Source organism: Pan troglodytes, chromosome 13 (assembly GCF_028858775.2).
Source record: "Pan troglodytes isolate AG18354 chromosome 13, NHGRI_mPanTro3-v2.0_pri, whole genome shotgun sequence".
In the NCBI taxonomy this organism is placed as follows: domain Eukaryota; kingdom Metazoa; phylum Chordata; class Mammalia; order Primates; family Hominidae; genus Pan; species Pan troglodytes.
In genome coordinates, this window is record NC_072411.2 from 20,265,656 (window position 1) to 20,279,546 (window position 13,891).

At 42.6% G+C, this 13,891-nt stretch overlaps 1 protein-coding gene across 17 annotated transcripts in view; it reads left to right on the forward strand.

Moving 5' to 3' along the window:
- The window catches only part of CFAP221 (cilia and flagella associated protein 221), a 112,568-nt gene that overhangs the window by 38,072 nt on the left and 60,605 nt on the right, over window positions 1–13,891 (forward strand). For all 17 annotated transcript variants that reach the window (XR_010149697.1, XR_010149696.1, XR_010149698.1 and 14 more), the window contains one exon: window positions 4,831–4,934. Coding sequence is in view for 8 of the 17 variants with exons in the window: in XM_001156763.6 (XP_001156763.3) it covers window positions 4,831–4,934 (104 nt within the window). In the remaining 9 variants the exon portion in view is untranslated. The remainder of the gene's footprint in view (window positions 1–4,830; window positions 4,935–13,891) is intronic.

Here is a 13,891-nt window from a genome sequence, read left to right on the forward strand (position 1 = left end):
AAAACTACAACTCAACATAGCATATACAAGATGGAGGGGTAAGAAAGAGTCTTCAATAGGCAGGTAGGGCTGACCACACTGTATTTGGGAGGATAGAAATACTAGGTATGTTTAGACTTTGTTGGGAATTTTCAATAAGTAAGACATATCTTTTTTTTTTTTTTGACAGGGCCTGTGCTCTGTCACCCAGGCTGGAGTGCAGTGATGCGCTCTCGGCTCACTAGAACCTCTGCGTTCCAGGCTCCAGCCATCAGCCCATCTCAGCCTCCCGAGCAGCTGGGACTACAGGCACACGCAACTGTGCCCAGCTAATTTTTGTATTTTTTGTAGAGATGGGGTTTTGTTACATTGCCCAGGCTGGTCTTGAAGTCCTAAGCTCAAGTGGTCTGCCCGCCTCGGCCTCCCAAAGTGCTTGGATTACAGGCGTGAGCCACAGCACCCAGCTGTCAATAAGACATATCTTTAAAAAATTTAGAGTAATAATTAAAATTATAGAAATGCAATCTATAGCTGCCAAGTCATAGGAGGAAAAAAAGTAGAAATATAGAAGCAATCAGTCCAGCAAGAGGCAAAAGAACAAAAATGAAGCAAAGTTGTTTTTTAGAAAACACAAAACAAGGTGGTAGAAATAAGTTCAAATATATCTATTATTAATTGTAACAAATGAAAACCTATTAAACTCACCTATTAAAAGGAAAAGATTATCCTACCTGCTAAACATTTTTTAATCCAGCTATATCCTGCTTTCTGGAGACACACCTAAAATAAAACTTTTCAGGAAGCTTGAAAATGAAGGAATGAAAGAGGTATGTATACCAAGCAAATTTTAACGAAAAGAAAACTCATTAAGTGGGAAAAAAAAGCTTAGAAATAGACAAAAATTTCCTTGACCTGATAAAGGCTATCACAAACTTTCTAGAAACATCATTCTTAGTGGTAAAAAATTAAAGTATTTCCAGTAAAGTCAAAATAAGAAAAAGATGCTCTCTTCACTTCCATTCAGTATTATACTAGAAGTCATCAATGCAATGATCAGAAAAAAATACATGAATTATAACAGTTGGGAAAGTAAATAGGAAATAGTCTCTTTTTTTTTTTTTTTCTTTTTAGATTTTATGACTCACACTGGGATTATAGGCGCAAGCCACTGTGCCTGGCCTACACTGTATAATTTTCTACATAGAAAATCTAAGGAAATCTACAGATAAACTTTTACAACCCATAAAAGACTTTAGCAGGGTTTTAGATCAAAATCCAAAAGTAGCATTGCAATACACTAGTAATAATGAATTGTAAAAGACAAACATTCCATTCACTATGATACAGAAGCTATAAGATACCTGGTGCTATGGTCTGAATGTTTGTTTCCCCCTCAAAATGTATGTGTTTAAATCTAACCCCCAAGGTGATCTATTAGGAGGTGGGGCCTTTGGGAGGTGATGAGGCCATGAGGGTAAAGCCCTCATGAACAGGATTAGTGTCCTTATAAAAGAGATCTGGAGAGCTTCGTAGCCCCTTCCATTATGCGAAGACACAGTGAAAAGATGGTCATCTATGAACCAGGAAGTGGGCCTGCACCAGACACCAAATCTGCCAGCACCTTGATCTTGGACTTTCCAGCCTCCAGAACTGTGAGGAATAAATTTCTGTTGTTCATAAGCCACCCAGTCTGTGGTATTCTGTGACAGCAACCCAAACATACCAAAACACCTAGGGAAAAACTTAACCAAAATGTACAAGCTCATTATGGAGACACTTATAAAATTTGATTGAGGACATAAAATTAAACCTTAATAAATTAGAGACATACCACGTTTATAGTTTAGAGCAGATTTCCATTTTCTCCAAAACAATGATTGATAAAACTGACTACCTTAAAATTAAAAATTTATGTCCAACAAAAAACACCATAAATAAATCAAAAAATAAACTATGGCTTGGAAAAGATACTTGCAATGCATATAATTAACTAAATTAATATTAGAATTTACAAATGAGGCCAGTCATGATGTCTCATGCATGTAATCCCAACACTTTGGGAGGCCAAGGCAAGAGGATCACTTGAGCCCAGGAGTTTGAGACAAGCCTGGGCAACATAGTGGGAACTCATCTCTACAAAAAATTTAAAAACTAGCTAGGTATGGTGATGCACACCCGTGGTCCCAGCTACTCAGGAGACTGAGGTGGGAGGATCACTTCAGCCCAGAACATCAAGGCTGCAGTGAGCTATGATTATGCCACTGCACCCCAGACTGGGTGACAAAGTGAGACTGTGTCTCAAAAAAAAAAAAGAATTTACAAATGAATAAGAGAACAAAACCAATGAATAGAGAAATGGGCAAAGGATATGCACAGGCAATTCGCAGGAGAGGGAACCCAAATGAATACACAGGAATAGAAACTCAACCTCAAAAGAATGAGAATGAAAGTGAAATGAGATGCCATTTCACCTCCATCAGGTTGACAGAAGTTAAAATGCCTGAGAATCCTAAATGTTGGTAAGCAATAGAAACTCTCCTATTCTGCTAGTAAAGGTGTAAATTGGTAAAGGGCTTTGAAAAATATTTTAGTCGTATCTAGTAAATTTAATATTTTTACTTTGCTACTAACCAGAAGTCCCATTTGGGGTTATTCCTAAAGTAGCTCTACTGCAGGTGCAGGTGGAGTCATGAAGTAGGATCTTCACTGCCACATTGCAATAGTGAAAAAATGCAAACAACCTAAATGCCCATCAACAGGAGAGTGGCTGAATAAAGTGTGGTATAATTATATAACGGAATACTCTTCACTCGTTAAAATGAATGCACAGACCTTTACATATATCCATGGATAAATCTCAAAAACATAGTTTGAGCAAAAATAGCAAGTTTCAGAGCAATATTGTTAAAAAACAAACAACGTACTATATATTGTATACATACCACATATTTTTATGCATACATATGTAAGTAGTAATATTACTAGAATGCATGAGAATGGTAGAACAGTGAATACAGGGTAGGGGTCACTTATAAAATGTGATTGAGGACATAAAATTAAACTTGAATAAATTAGAGACATGCCGTGTTCATAGTTTGGAACAGATTTCAATTTTCTCCAAAATAAAGGTTGATAAACCTGACTATCTTAAAGCAGGGAGGAAGAGGGAGAGAATTGGGGAAGGAGCTACAGGGAGCTTCAACTCTTTTGCAATGTTTTATTTCTTTAAAAACATAATGCTGATATACCCAAAGCAAAAGATTTGTTAGAGCTCAGTAGTAGATAAAGGGGTCGTTATTTTATTGTTCTTTACATTTTTCTTTATATTTGAAATATTTCACAGATTTTTTAAAGATAATGAATTTTAAAGTCAAATAAAAATGTTTTGGGCATAATTTTAAAAGCCACATGTGAGTTATGTCATATCCCCAAAATTGCTACTGAAAAAAGGGTTATTTCGCTTCACACCAACAAATATTTGTTGAGCCTTTGGTCCATGCGACACTCTGAGATACACTGGAGACCCAAATGGACTTGGTCTTTGCCTTCATAGGACTCTGAATCTCCAGGGAAGACAGACACTGGGCAGGTAGGGAAGCCTGTGATTATTGGAGAAGTCCACAGACAGATGGGTTCGGATGGGTCCTGCCCAGAAGGTAGAGCCCAGCTGGTCTGGCAGCTCTGCTCAAACCAGATTACAACTGTGTTCTCCTGGGAATATGAACTGGAAAATGAGAGGGGATGGGCTGTTGGCAGGGAGACCAGAAGCTAAGAGGATAAGAGGCAGGGTCAGCCTCGAGGCAGGGCCAGCCTCGAGGCAGGAGGGCTGTGATGGGGTGAGGGCTCAGAAGGTATGGGGTAGAGAAGAGATGTACAGAGTCAAAGATGAAGCTGGCTGGTGGCTTAACGAGAAGGGAGGGGGTGCAAAAAAATCAGGAATGCAGGGAGTGGCTGGGTCACTTGAAAGGAAGCACTTGACTTCCTACTGCTGCAAGGGGACCCGATAACCTGCCCCCAGCACTGCATAGGATGTAGAATTACCCTGGAGAGCTCTGCTCCCCCAGGCAGTCAACTCTGGCTGACTTGGATTGCCCTGATTGAAGGAGAGGACATTATGGGAAGCATGGGGCACTCCAAGAAATGCCACTGCTGCCACAGCTCCTGGGGTGCTGTAAGCAACAGCTTCAAGCTAGCTTAGAGGTCCGCCTTGTCTTGGGGTGACAGACCATTTCTGAATACATAGACCTCCTCCACGTTCTCTAATGGTTGCTGGACTTCTGACCAAATAAAGAGTACCTAGCCTATTTCAATCAAACACAGCCCAAAGTGTGGTTTCTTCCACACTGTCCCGTCCAGGCTCTGTGAAAGGCCAGGGGTCTCCCAGGCTTTCTATAAGCCCATCTATTTGGCCTTTCCTTGGTTCAGTGAGGCCGAGCTGTGTGGTAGAGACTGCCTTTTCCCTACTGCTGCAACTCTGGAAAATAAACCTAACAGTACTCGAGAGGTAGCAAGGACAGTGGGGTGAGGAGTATGGATACCCAGCACAATCAACTACATTAAATCATGGTTCTGCCACTAACTAACTACGTCACCTTGTGTGGAACACTTACCCTCTCTTGTGCCTCAGTTTCCTCTTCTGTAAGTGGGGATAATCACGGCACCACCTCATAGGATTAAAATAGTTAATACATGGGAAATGCATGGGGTTACTCCTGGCACACAGGAAGTGCCAGATCAGCATTGGCAGTCATCACTGTTTATTACATAACTTGAGTCTCCATTCCTTGCTACCAAAAGAACCAGTTATAAAGAAAAATAATATTTTTATTTTCTTTTTTGTTTGTTTTGCAGCAAAACTTATGTTATTCCTTTGCAGTGCAGCTGCCCTGTAGATTTTGAGTTTTACATCACTTTGATTCAGTCTCATCAAGCCTTTGCTATTGAGCCAACATCAGGTAAGGAGTGTCAAGATTTCAAGTTCTAAAAACAAGAATAAGCTGCATTCGAATGTTATATTTTCAAACACATAACAGTGATGAATTTTACACATAACTGACATGATGTAAAATGGAATTGGACACGTCAGAATAATGACACTTTGGGATCATTTGTATCATGCAGATAATTTTTAATAATGTTCAGGTAAGTTTCGTCCATGATCGAAACTTGAAATCAGAAATTGATCCATTCCAATGCTAAGTTTGGCTCCTGGTACATCCTTGGTTTTGTATCCACCTTATAATTCAATTTCAGATAAAATAGGAATCTTCTTTCTTCCAGAGCTTTCAGAATCTTAGCGAAGGGTCTGATGAATTTGTCTCATTGGTGGTGTGGACAGTATGTTTTTGCATGCCCCAGAGGACATAGATCACTAGGCTGCTAAGGACATTTGAAAGTGAGATTTTACACCTAAAGTAATCTCTGCTTCCCAGTTCCTGTCTCTTGATATTTAGGTTTGGGATTTAAGTATCTGTCCACAGTGGTCTACTGTGGTCTACTGTGGACAGATATTTAAAATTGCTAAATTTAAACAATTTAACAATTGCTAAAATGGTTTTAAGTCCGGGTATTCATTTGTTTACAACTCTTTCAGTTCTGCAAGTACATATTTTGTCCAACAAATGAGTGTTTAGAGCAGAAACTGTGAATTAATTCTAAATGATGAAATGTACTTAGATTATTTTCTAGAGGACCAGGGGCCATTCTGAGATTTTGTAAAATACAAGGTAACCACTGTTTATATTGCAAAAAACAGGGCTTGATTCTCTTTTCAGAGAGAAGAGGTTTATTGTTTTCAGCTGTGTGGGCCTAAAAAAGAAGGGAAAATAAATGGTCACTAAAATTATACTAAACAAGATAATATTTCAGATGTTAAGTATAGTTGATATTCTCACAGTCGGTCTTTCTGTGGGTCCCTGCCCCTCTGATGGTCCCTAATTCTATTAAGTTCCATGGGCAGAAGGGACCACTACAATTTCTGAGCAGTCATGATGGGAGCTGTTTTAGACAGGTCAGCGTGCAGGTTTACAGGTATGACTGAGGTGGGTACAGACAGGAGTCCAGGAATTCGTAGTGTTGGAATGAACTCACATGGGACTTGAGATCTTGAAATGAGCTGACATCAGTAGCCAGGAAAAGGAAGAAAAGCTCAATAGCTTATGGCCTAGCCATACTTCCCTAAAAAACTGTGACCTAAGACTCAGAATATTAATTTACCCAGAGGGTTTTGAAACACAACCTATTCAAAATCAGGGTACTACATAGATAATAAAATACAGCATTAAGCAGAATTGACTGACAACTATGTATGACACACTTAAAGAAATCATGCAGGCCTTTCCCCCAGTGCTCAGATTATAAAATGCAGGGCCACATAATTCAGACAAATGCATGATACATGAGATACTTTGTCTGATTCATCAGGTAAGAGATTGTGGTTGTTTTGGTACTTTGTTTATTACTTAATATGTTAAATTTGTCCTTTAAGTGAAATTAAATTGAATATACCAGTTTGGAGTTGAGAGAGAGGGGAGTGCTAGGGACATACACTTGGATGTCACTGGGTGTTGTACGTTTGTACAGCCATGGGACTGGACATGAGGTCACCTTGGGAGTGAGCGTGGATAGAGAAGTGGACCGAGGGCCACTCACACACTCAGAGGACAGCAAGGGGAAGTGGATCCAGGAACAAAGAAAGACCAAGGAAGAAAATCAGGCAAGTGCAGTGCAAAAGAAGAGAATGAAGGAGAGAGGGAAGCCCGGCAAGCCAGGGCTCTTGGACTTTGGGACCTGTCTTTTGCTGGTTTGAATGACCTGCATTGTGTGGATGGTGTTGCAGATGTGGCATTCCAAACTGGTCTCATGGGCTCTGCCCTTCAGCCTCCTCGGTAGCTATTTTGTGAATCTCAGGTCATCGTTGCTCCACAAGTCTCAGGAACGTTCTTGGTTTGGTTTCCCACTTTGATGGTGTATCAGTACATTGTTGGCTGTTATACTTTTGAGGTTCCAGAATTCCACCTGCAGTGAAGAAAGCCTTGGCTGCATGGAGAGTGAGTGCAGCTCAGGCAATCTTTGTGCTTACTGGTCTCCTGACTTGCCAGGCATCTGGCTTGACTCGGAGGCCATACAGCTGGACAGTCTTGGATGGCTTTTTGGCCACAAGGCATTATTGCCTCCGTTTTACAAACTGGATTCAGATAGACTAAGAAACTGGGCTAATTTTACACAGTTAGCATGTGTATTTGTAGACACTGTTTCAAGCACGTGTTTGGTAACTTATTTCTAAAAGACTTGGGACATCCCTAGTCTGTTAGGTTATGAAGCCGTATCTTCTCTAGGAACTAGAAGCATCATCTACGCACACCTTCCAGGCATTTTATGCTCAAGTTTGCCAAATGAAAAAACAATTTGAATCAAGCTATTAATAATTCTATTTATAAGGTATGCCCTCAACTTTAACTCAACTGGCCATCCTTAAGATGCAGGTGGACTCTGTAGCCGTCAAAAGCTGGACCTGCTGTTGTTGGGGGCCAAGATATTTCTGAGGCTGGAGAAAATGAATAAAGGATTTTATGACCTTCCTGTACTGCTGACAAGAAATCATATGCAACCAAAACTTCAAGAACACTCTGTTGATAATTTTGGAAGAGCCAGCAATACACGACTTTGGCCAAGATATTTTTTTTTCCGTGAACTCTGAAGAGAAGTATTGACCAAGATCTTATTAGCATCGGAGATCAGGCAAATGCCACAAAAAAATTGTTGAACTTGTCTACTTGTCACTATTTTGTGATCCTGGACATTCCCTTGTTGTCACAAATGCTAGGGAAGAATGCATCTAACTCATATAAATGGTAAATTATAGCATTAAGTGGCTGGCTAAGCAAGAGTTCCTTGGGGGCTGTTGCTTAGAGTTCTTATATAAAGTTTCAATAAGTTCATTCTCTTTTTTTAATTATAAGAAAAATATAAGCCACTTACAAATAATTTTATATTTTGCATTTTCTTCTGAAATGCACATTTTTTACAACTTTATATCAGTTTGGGAGTAAACCCAGAGCCTCTGCCCTTGCCTTGGCCTCAAACCACTTTTTGGTTCTAGACATTACCTGGGGGCCACCAATCCAGCAGGAAGCAGCTTCTAGCAAAGAATGAATCCCCATCCTCCAGCATGAGCACAAGGACACCAAGAGCCCTGTACCCTGCCTGTTGAGGTTCAAGGCACTTTCATGCAGCACCTGCTCTGGGCAGCCTGTCTGGACTTGCCGCTAGTCCAATCATGTCATCTCAGCTGGGCTCAGCCATACTCTTGGCCATACCTGCCACTGTGCTGTCCACACACCAGCATTTACCCACTTACATTTCAAAAGGGAGCATGTGCTGGTTCCTTTTTGCCTCTTTTTTCTCCAAAGGCCCCTTGGCCCCTGGCTGAGGTAGTTTATCACATAATAAGCCCTACCTGCAGGGTCCAGCAGCCTTTGGGATTCCAGAGCAGAGCCATTACATCCACAAGGGAAAATAATGAGGGGAAGTTTCCCCTACTTCTCCTCCCTGCCTCACTGTACTCCTGCGGACAGGTGAGACAGAAGACCCCCAAATCCCAGCACAAACTGTGCAGGGTACAGATCAGGATTGTCAAGGGGAGGGTGAGACCAGATCTCCAGCACACAGCGCAGGCCCCCATAAAATGCTTCTTGCTGGTAGTTAGGACCATGATGAACAGCCTTATCTCAGAAAACACATAGTGGCTATATGACTGCTTACAGAAGTGAAAACATGCAGGTCTTTGGCAAGGTTCACTTCCAACAAGTGATGGAAATTAGTGAGATAACCAGCAGAGGGCCTCTGATAATGATAACCTTCCAGGTCAGCAAATGGAGGAACAGCCGGGGGCCATATGCAGGGTTGGAAAAGAGTCCTTACGAGAGGTAAAATAGAGAGATGAAACCTTTAAAAGATTTTCCAAAGCACCAAACCCAATAGTGAGGAAGGGAGAATAATTAGGGATAGTTAATATATGAGATGCAAATGAGTTCCCTAGCTTTTAGAGGACGTAGGTAATTAATAATGACACACTGAAGAAGTCAGGAAAAGCTGGACAGACAGGTGGCAATTTTCTGTCACATTGGTAGCAATGGTCTGTTTTACCTGGTGCTCAATATACCCTTGATGGGTGGCAGTGGTTGCACACAGCGTGGCTGGCATGATGTTCATAATTGCTTCTATTTACTAATTGTTAGCCGCATGCCAGGTGCTGTGCTAAGCACATCACATGCACCATCTCATTGAATTCTATGACCCTGTCCAAGAGGACCATTTGATGGGCTGTCATTCTGGGCTGCTTGAGCTCAGTTGACCACAGCAGCAGTCAGTGAACTTGACCCAGAGGACAATGCCTGTATCTTAATGAAACTCTTACCTCACACCTCTACTGCCCATACAGAAGTGCTTGTTCCAGCAAGGCCAGGAAGAAGTCAGATGGTTTGGCCCAGCCTCTCACCCTGCTGGGAAAGCCAGTCTTCCAGGAGGCTGGAAGAGAATGTGGCTTTTGTGATAGACAGCAGGCACTTCTGCGGGTCCCACAACACTGGTCTGGGGTAGGTGCCGTGCCAGAAAACAGGCAACAGCAACAATGGGAAAAAAAGAGCCACTCCAGGTGTAAAGTATAGAAGAAATGAGGTTCAGCAAATAAAAATATTTCTTTAAAAATGGCTTTATAAAAAATGAAATGTGTTTATTATATAAAAATTAAAACACTGAAGAAAAGTACCAAATCCAAGTTGAAAAAACATTACCGAGAATCTCATCACTCCAGAAACATCATGGACATTTATCCCTGCAGACACCTCTCTGTGCCTATGTACAAAGAGGAGAAAGAGGGAGGCTGGAGGCATACAATGATGCAGAGACACGGAAAACTACAAGAAAACTTGGATCATATGATATGTAAAAATGATGTTACTTGATACTGACTGAAGAAAAACAAGTGAAGCTAAAAGGAATTGGTGAACTTCCTTGGTATATGCAATATTCATTCCTAAAATTTGTTGCTAAAATTAAGAAAAGAGATAATGAAGGCATTAAGAGGTCAGAGCCACTGTCTTCTTCAACTGTGTGCCTCACCTTCAGCTGGAATCTTGGCCATGGAAAATGGGAAACAGCATGCATGTACTTTCTCCCTCCCCTCTTAGAACTCCTGGCTTTGTCGTACCCTTCTATGTTGTCTATAGCATTTATATTCTCTTTTGTGACCATGAATGCTGTAGCTATTTAGTTCCTATTGAAATGGAGCCACAGATTTCACCTCTATTCTTTATTCCATGTTCCCTACATTCACAAATTCTTCACTTCAGTTTTTCTGGCTGTCTGGATGCTGTCACCTAGTGGCTTGTTAACCAGAGGCTCCTGGGGCCGCATGCCTCCGTGCTCGCATGTTTGACAGTGTCTCTCTGCTGTCTGCAATCTTGAAAGACAACCTGTTGAGGTCTAACAGTCTTGGTTTCCAACTTGGTCTATCTCAGAACTTAGTAGACCTTGCTGATCGTCCCCGGCTTTGGCTTTGCTAGGAATTTGGAGGCTGGGCTGAGTTGTTCCCCATTGAAGGTGAATTCTGGATGCCCTCAGAAATTTTCTTTTTAGTCTTGAGGTTAAGCAGTTCACCAGGATATGTATTGGTGTTGTTCTGCATCATTTTTGTCCCCTGGAAAATGGCATATCCTTTTGATCTGGAGAAAAATGACTTGTTATTTTGGGAAATGTTTCAACTAGTAAAACCTTGAATGTTTTCATGTTCTATTTGCTTTGTTCTCTTCCTCAGGAATACCAATTATGTGTGTATGTTGGTTCTCCTTTGCCTTCAGTATCTATTATCTGCTTTAAAATAATTTCATTTTGTGTGGATTTCTCATTCCTACCTGCCACATCCTTACCTGTGTTTTCAGTGTGTGTGTATGTGTGTGCATGTATGTGGTATTTGCATGAGTGTGGTGTATACATATGAGTGTGTGTTTATTGTTGTTCCTTTGCTGATGTTTCCACCTCAGTGCTTGTGTTAGTCTGTGTGTTGCTATAAAGGAATATCTGAAGCTTGGTAATTTATTTTAAAAAAAGAGGTTTAATTGGGTCTGTAGGATGTACAGGAAGCATGGTGCTGGCATCTGCTCCTAGTGAGGCCTCAGGAAGCTTCCAACTATGGTAGAAGGCAAAGGGAGAGTAGGCGGTATCAGATGGTGAGAGAGGGAGCAAGAGAGAGGTGGGGAGGTGCCAGGTTCTTTAAACACCAGCTCTCTTGGCCGGGCATGGTGGCTTACGCCTGTAATCCCAGCACTTTGGGAGGCCGAGGAGGGCGGATCACGAGGTCAGGAGATCGAGACCATCCTGGCTAACACAGTGAAACCCTGTCTCTACTAAAAATACAAAAAATTAGCCAGGCGTAGTGACGGGCGCTTATAGTCCCAGCTACCGGGAGGCTGAGGCAGGAGAATGGCGTGAACCTGGGAGGCGGAGCTTGCAGTGAGCTGAGATGGCACCACTGCACTCCTGCCTGGGCAACAGAGCGAGACTCTGTCTCAAAAAAAAAACAAAACGAAACAATAACAACAACAACAAAAACCCCACCAGCTCTCATGTGAACTCAGTGCAGGAACTCACTCATCAGCAAGAGATGGTGCTCAGCCATTCATAAGGCATCCACCCACATGACCCAACACCTTCCAGCAGGCCCCACCTCCAACAGTGGGAACCACATTTCAACATGAGATTTGCAGGGGACAAACATCCAAACCATAACATACAGTTCCTTTTCTTTTTCCATGTGTCTCCTGAGCTCCACCAGTTCTCTTTTCGTCTCCTTTGAGTGTGTTCTTACATTGCTTTCTTGAATTCTGGTGACTGTTCCTGTGATGAGGCCATACTGTCTGTTTTCTTTAAGACTCTCATGAACTACTTGTGTCCTGAGGTTGTCCTCTTATCATGTGTATTTTTTTTTTTTGAAACAGAGTCTCGCTCTGTTGCCAGGCTGGAGTGCAGTGGCATGATCTTGGCTCACTGCAACCTCTGCCTCCCAGGTTCAAGCGATCCTCCTGCCTCAGCCCCCTGAGTAGCTGAGACTACAGGTGTGCACCAACACGCCCGGCTAATTTTTTTTTGTTATGTATATTTAGTAGAGATGGGGTTTCACCATATTGTTCAGGCTGGTCTTGAACTTCTGACCTCGTGATCCACCCTCCTCAGCCTCCCAAAGTGCTGGGATTACAGGTGTGAGCCACCGCACCCGGTCATCATGTGTATTCTTTATGTGATTTTCTTTCTGTTCCTCTCCTCCTTCAAAAAGTATTAATTTTTAGTTTTGCAGTTTATATGCACAGCACCTGTGGTGTTCTATTCAGCACTCTACTCAATGTTGAATACAGCCTGCCAGCAGCAAAAGAATAATGTGGAAGAAGGGATAATAATTTGAATAGCTAATGCTTACATCGTGCTTACCATGTGCCAGACACTACACCGGATGCATAAACTCATTTAATACCCCAGCAACTCTTATGAAGTAGATTCCATTATTCTGTCCACTTTGCTGATGAGGAAGCTGAGGCATGGAGTGTTATGTAGGTTACATGAGGGCACAAATTTGGGAAGCAGCAGAGCTGGGGTTGCAATGCAGAGAACCCAGCCCCACAGTCTGTGTATTCAAGCCCTCTGAGAGAACGTCTCCCATCTCTGCTCAGTGGTCACAAGGGCTGGTGGCTCCCAGGAGAGTCACCTGTCCTGTGTGCTGCTGTACAGTGGTCACGACTCTCCTCCCTCCCTGCCAGGTCACTTTCAGCGCCTTCTGAACTGGGTCCAAGGTCACAGACAGTGGGCATGGTGTGGCAGCCTAGCTGCTTCTTCAGCCCCCTCCCCTGCTGGTCTGTGATGCTGGGGTTTGGTCTCTTTTATCTCTGTCCCTGCTCAAGGCCCAGGCAGACTCCTACATTTTGTCACTTTAACCAAAGAGTAGTTAGAGACTTTTCCAGGGCCGTGACTCTTACTTTAGGAGAAATCTGCCCCTCTTGGTTCTCGGCATGCTCCCATGTCTCAGTTTACAGGACTTGGTAGTCAGGCTTTTTGTTTGTGCTTTAGGATTATAGCCACTTCCCTATTTAATAGATTTTTTTTCCTTACCATTTTTACCCTTCTTTTCCTTATTGTTTTGTGATTTTGAAGAAGGGTAGTTGAGCTGAAGCTTTACTTCACTATCTTTTGCCAGAAATGCTCTGCGCTTGGTTTCTGCCAGGCTCACCTCCTCCCTGTGGTCTTACATACTTCATCTGTCCATTCATTCCATAAGTAACTACTGAGCGCCTGCTGGGCATCAGACACTGGTATAGGCATTGGGTACTGAAGAGAGCAAGACAGACCTGGTCCCTGCTGTGTTGGAGCAGAGATGCCAGTCGGGGGAGACAGGCAGGCCTGCAAACAAAAGACATTGTCCAGAGTAAAAATGGTGGTGAGAAAAATAAGACATGGCGATGTGACCAGGTGACTGCTCTCAACTTGGTGGTCGAGAAGAGCTTCTTGGAGGAAAAGTCATGTCGGCTTAGACCCAGTTAACAGAAAGGCACCAGACTTGGGAAGAGGGTTTCAAGCAGAGGAAGCAACCCACACAGGGCTGCAAGGCTGGAACAGGCTCGGCAATGGTCACATTCAAGGGAAAGACGAGAGCCCATTGTGGCCAGGGTGTGCGAGCGAGGGGAGCAGTGTGCAAGGCCTATTGGAGAGGCCTGCAGGGGTTCGAGGAGGGTAGGTATTAGGATTGGGTTCTGAGTGGGATGGGAGTCTACTGGAGAGTTTGAAGCAGAGGGTGACATGGCCTGATGCATATTTTAAAAAGTCTCTTTGGCTCCTGAGGGGAATGCATGTTGGAGTAGCACAAGGT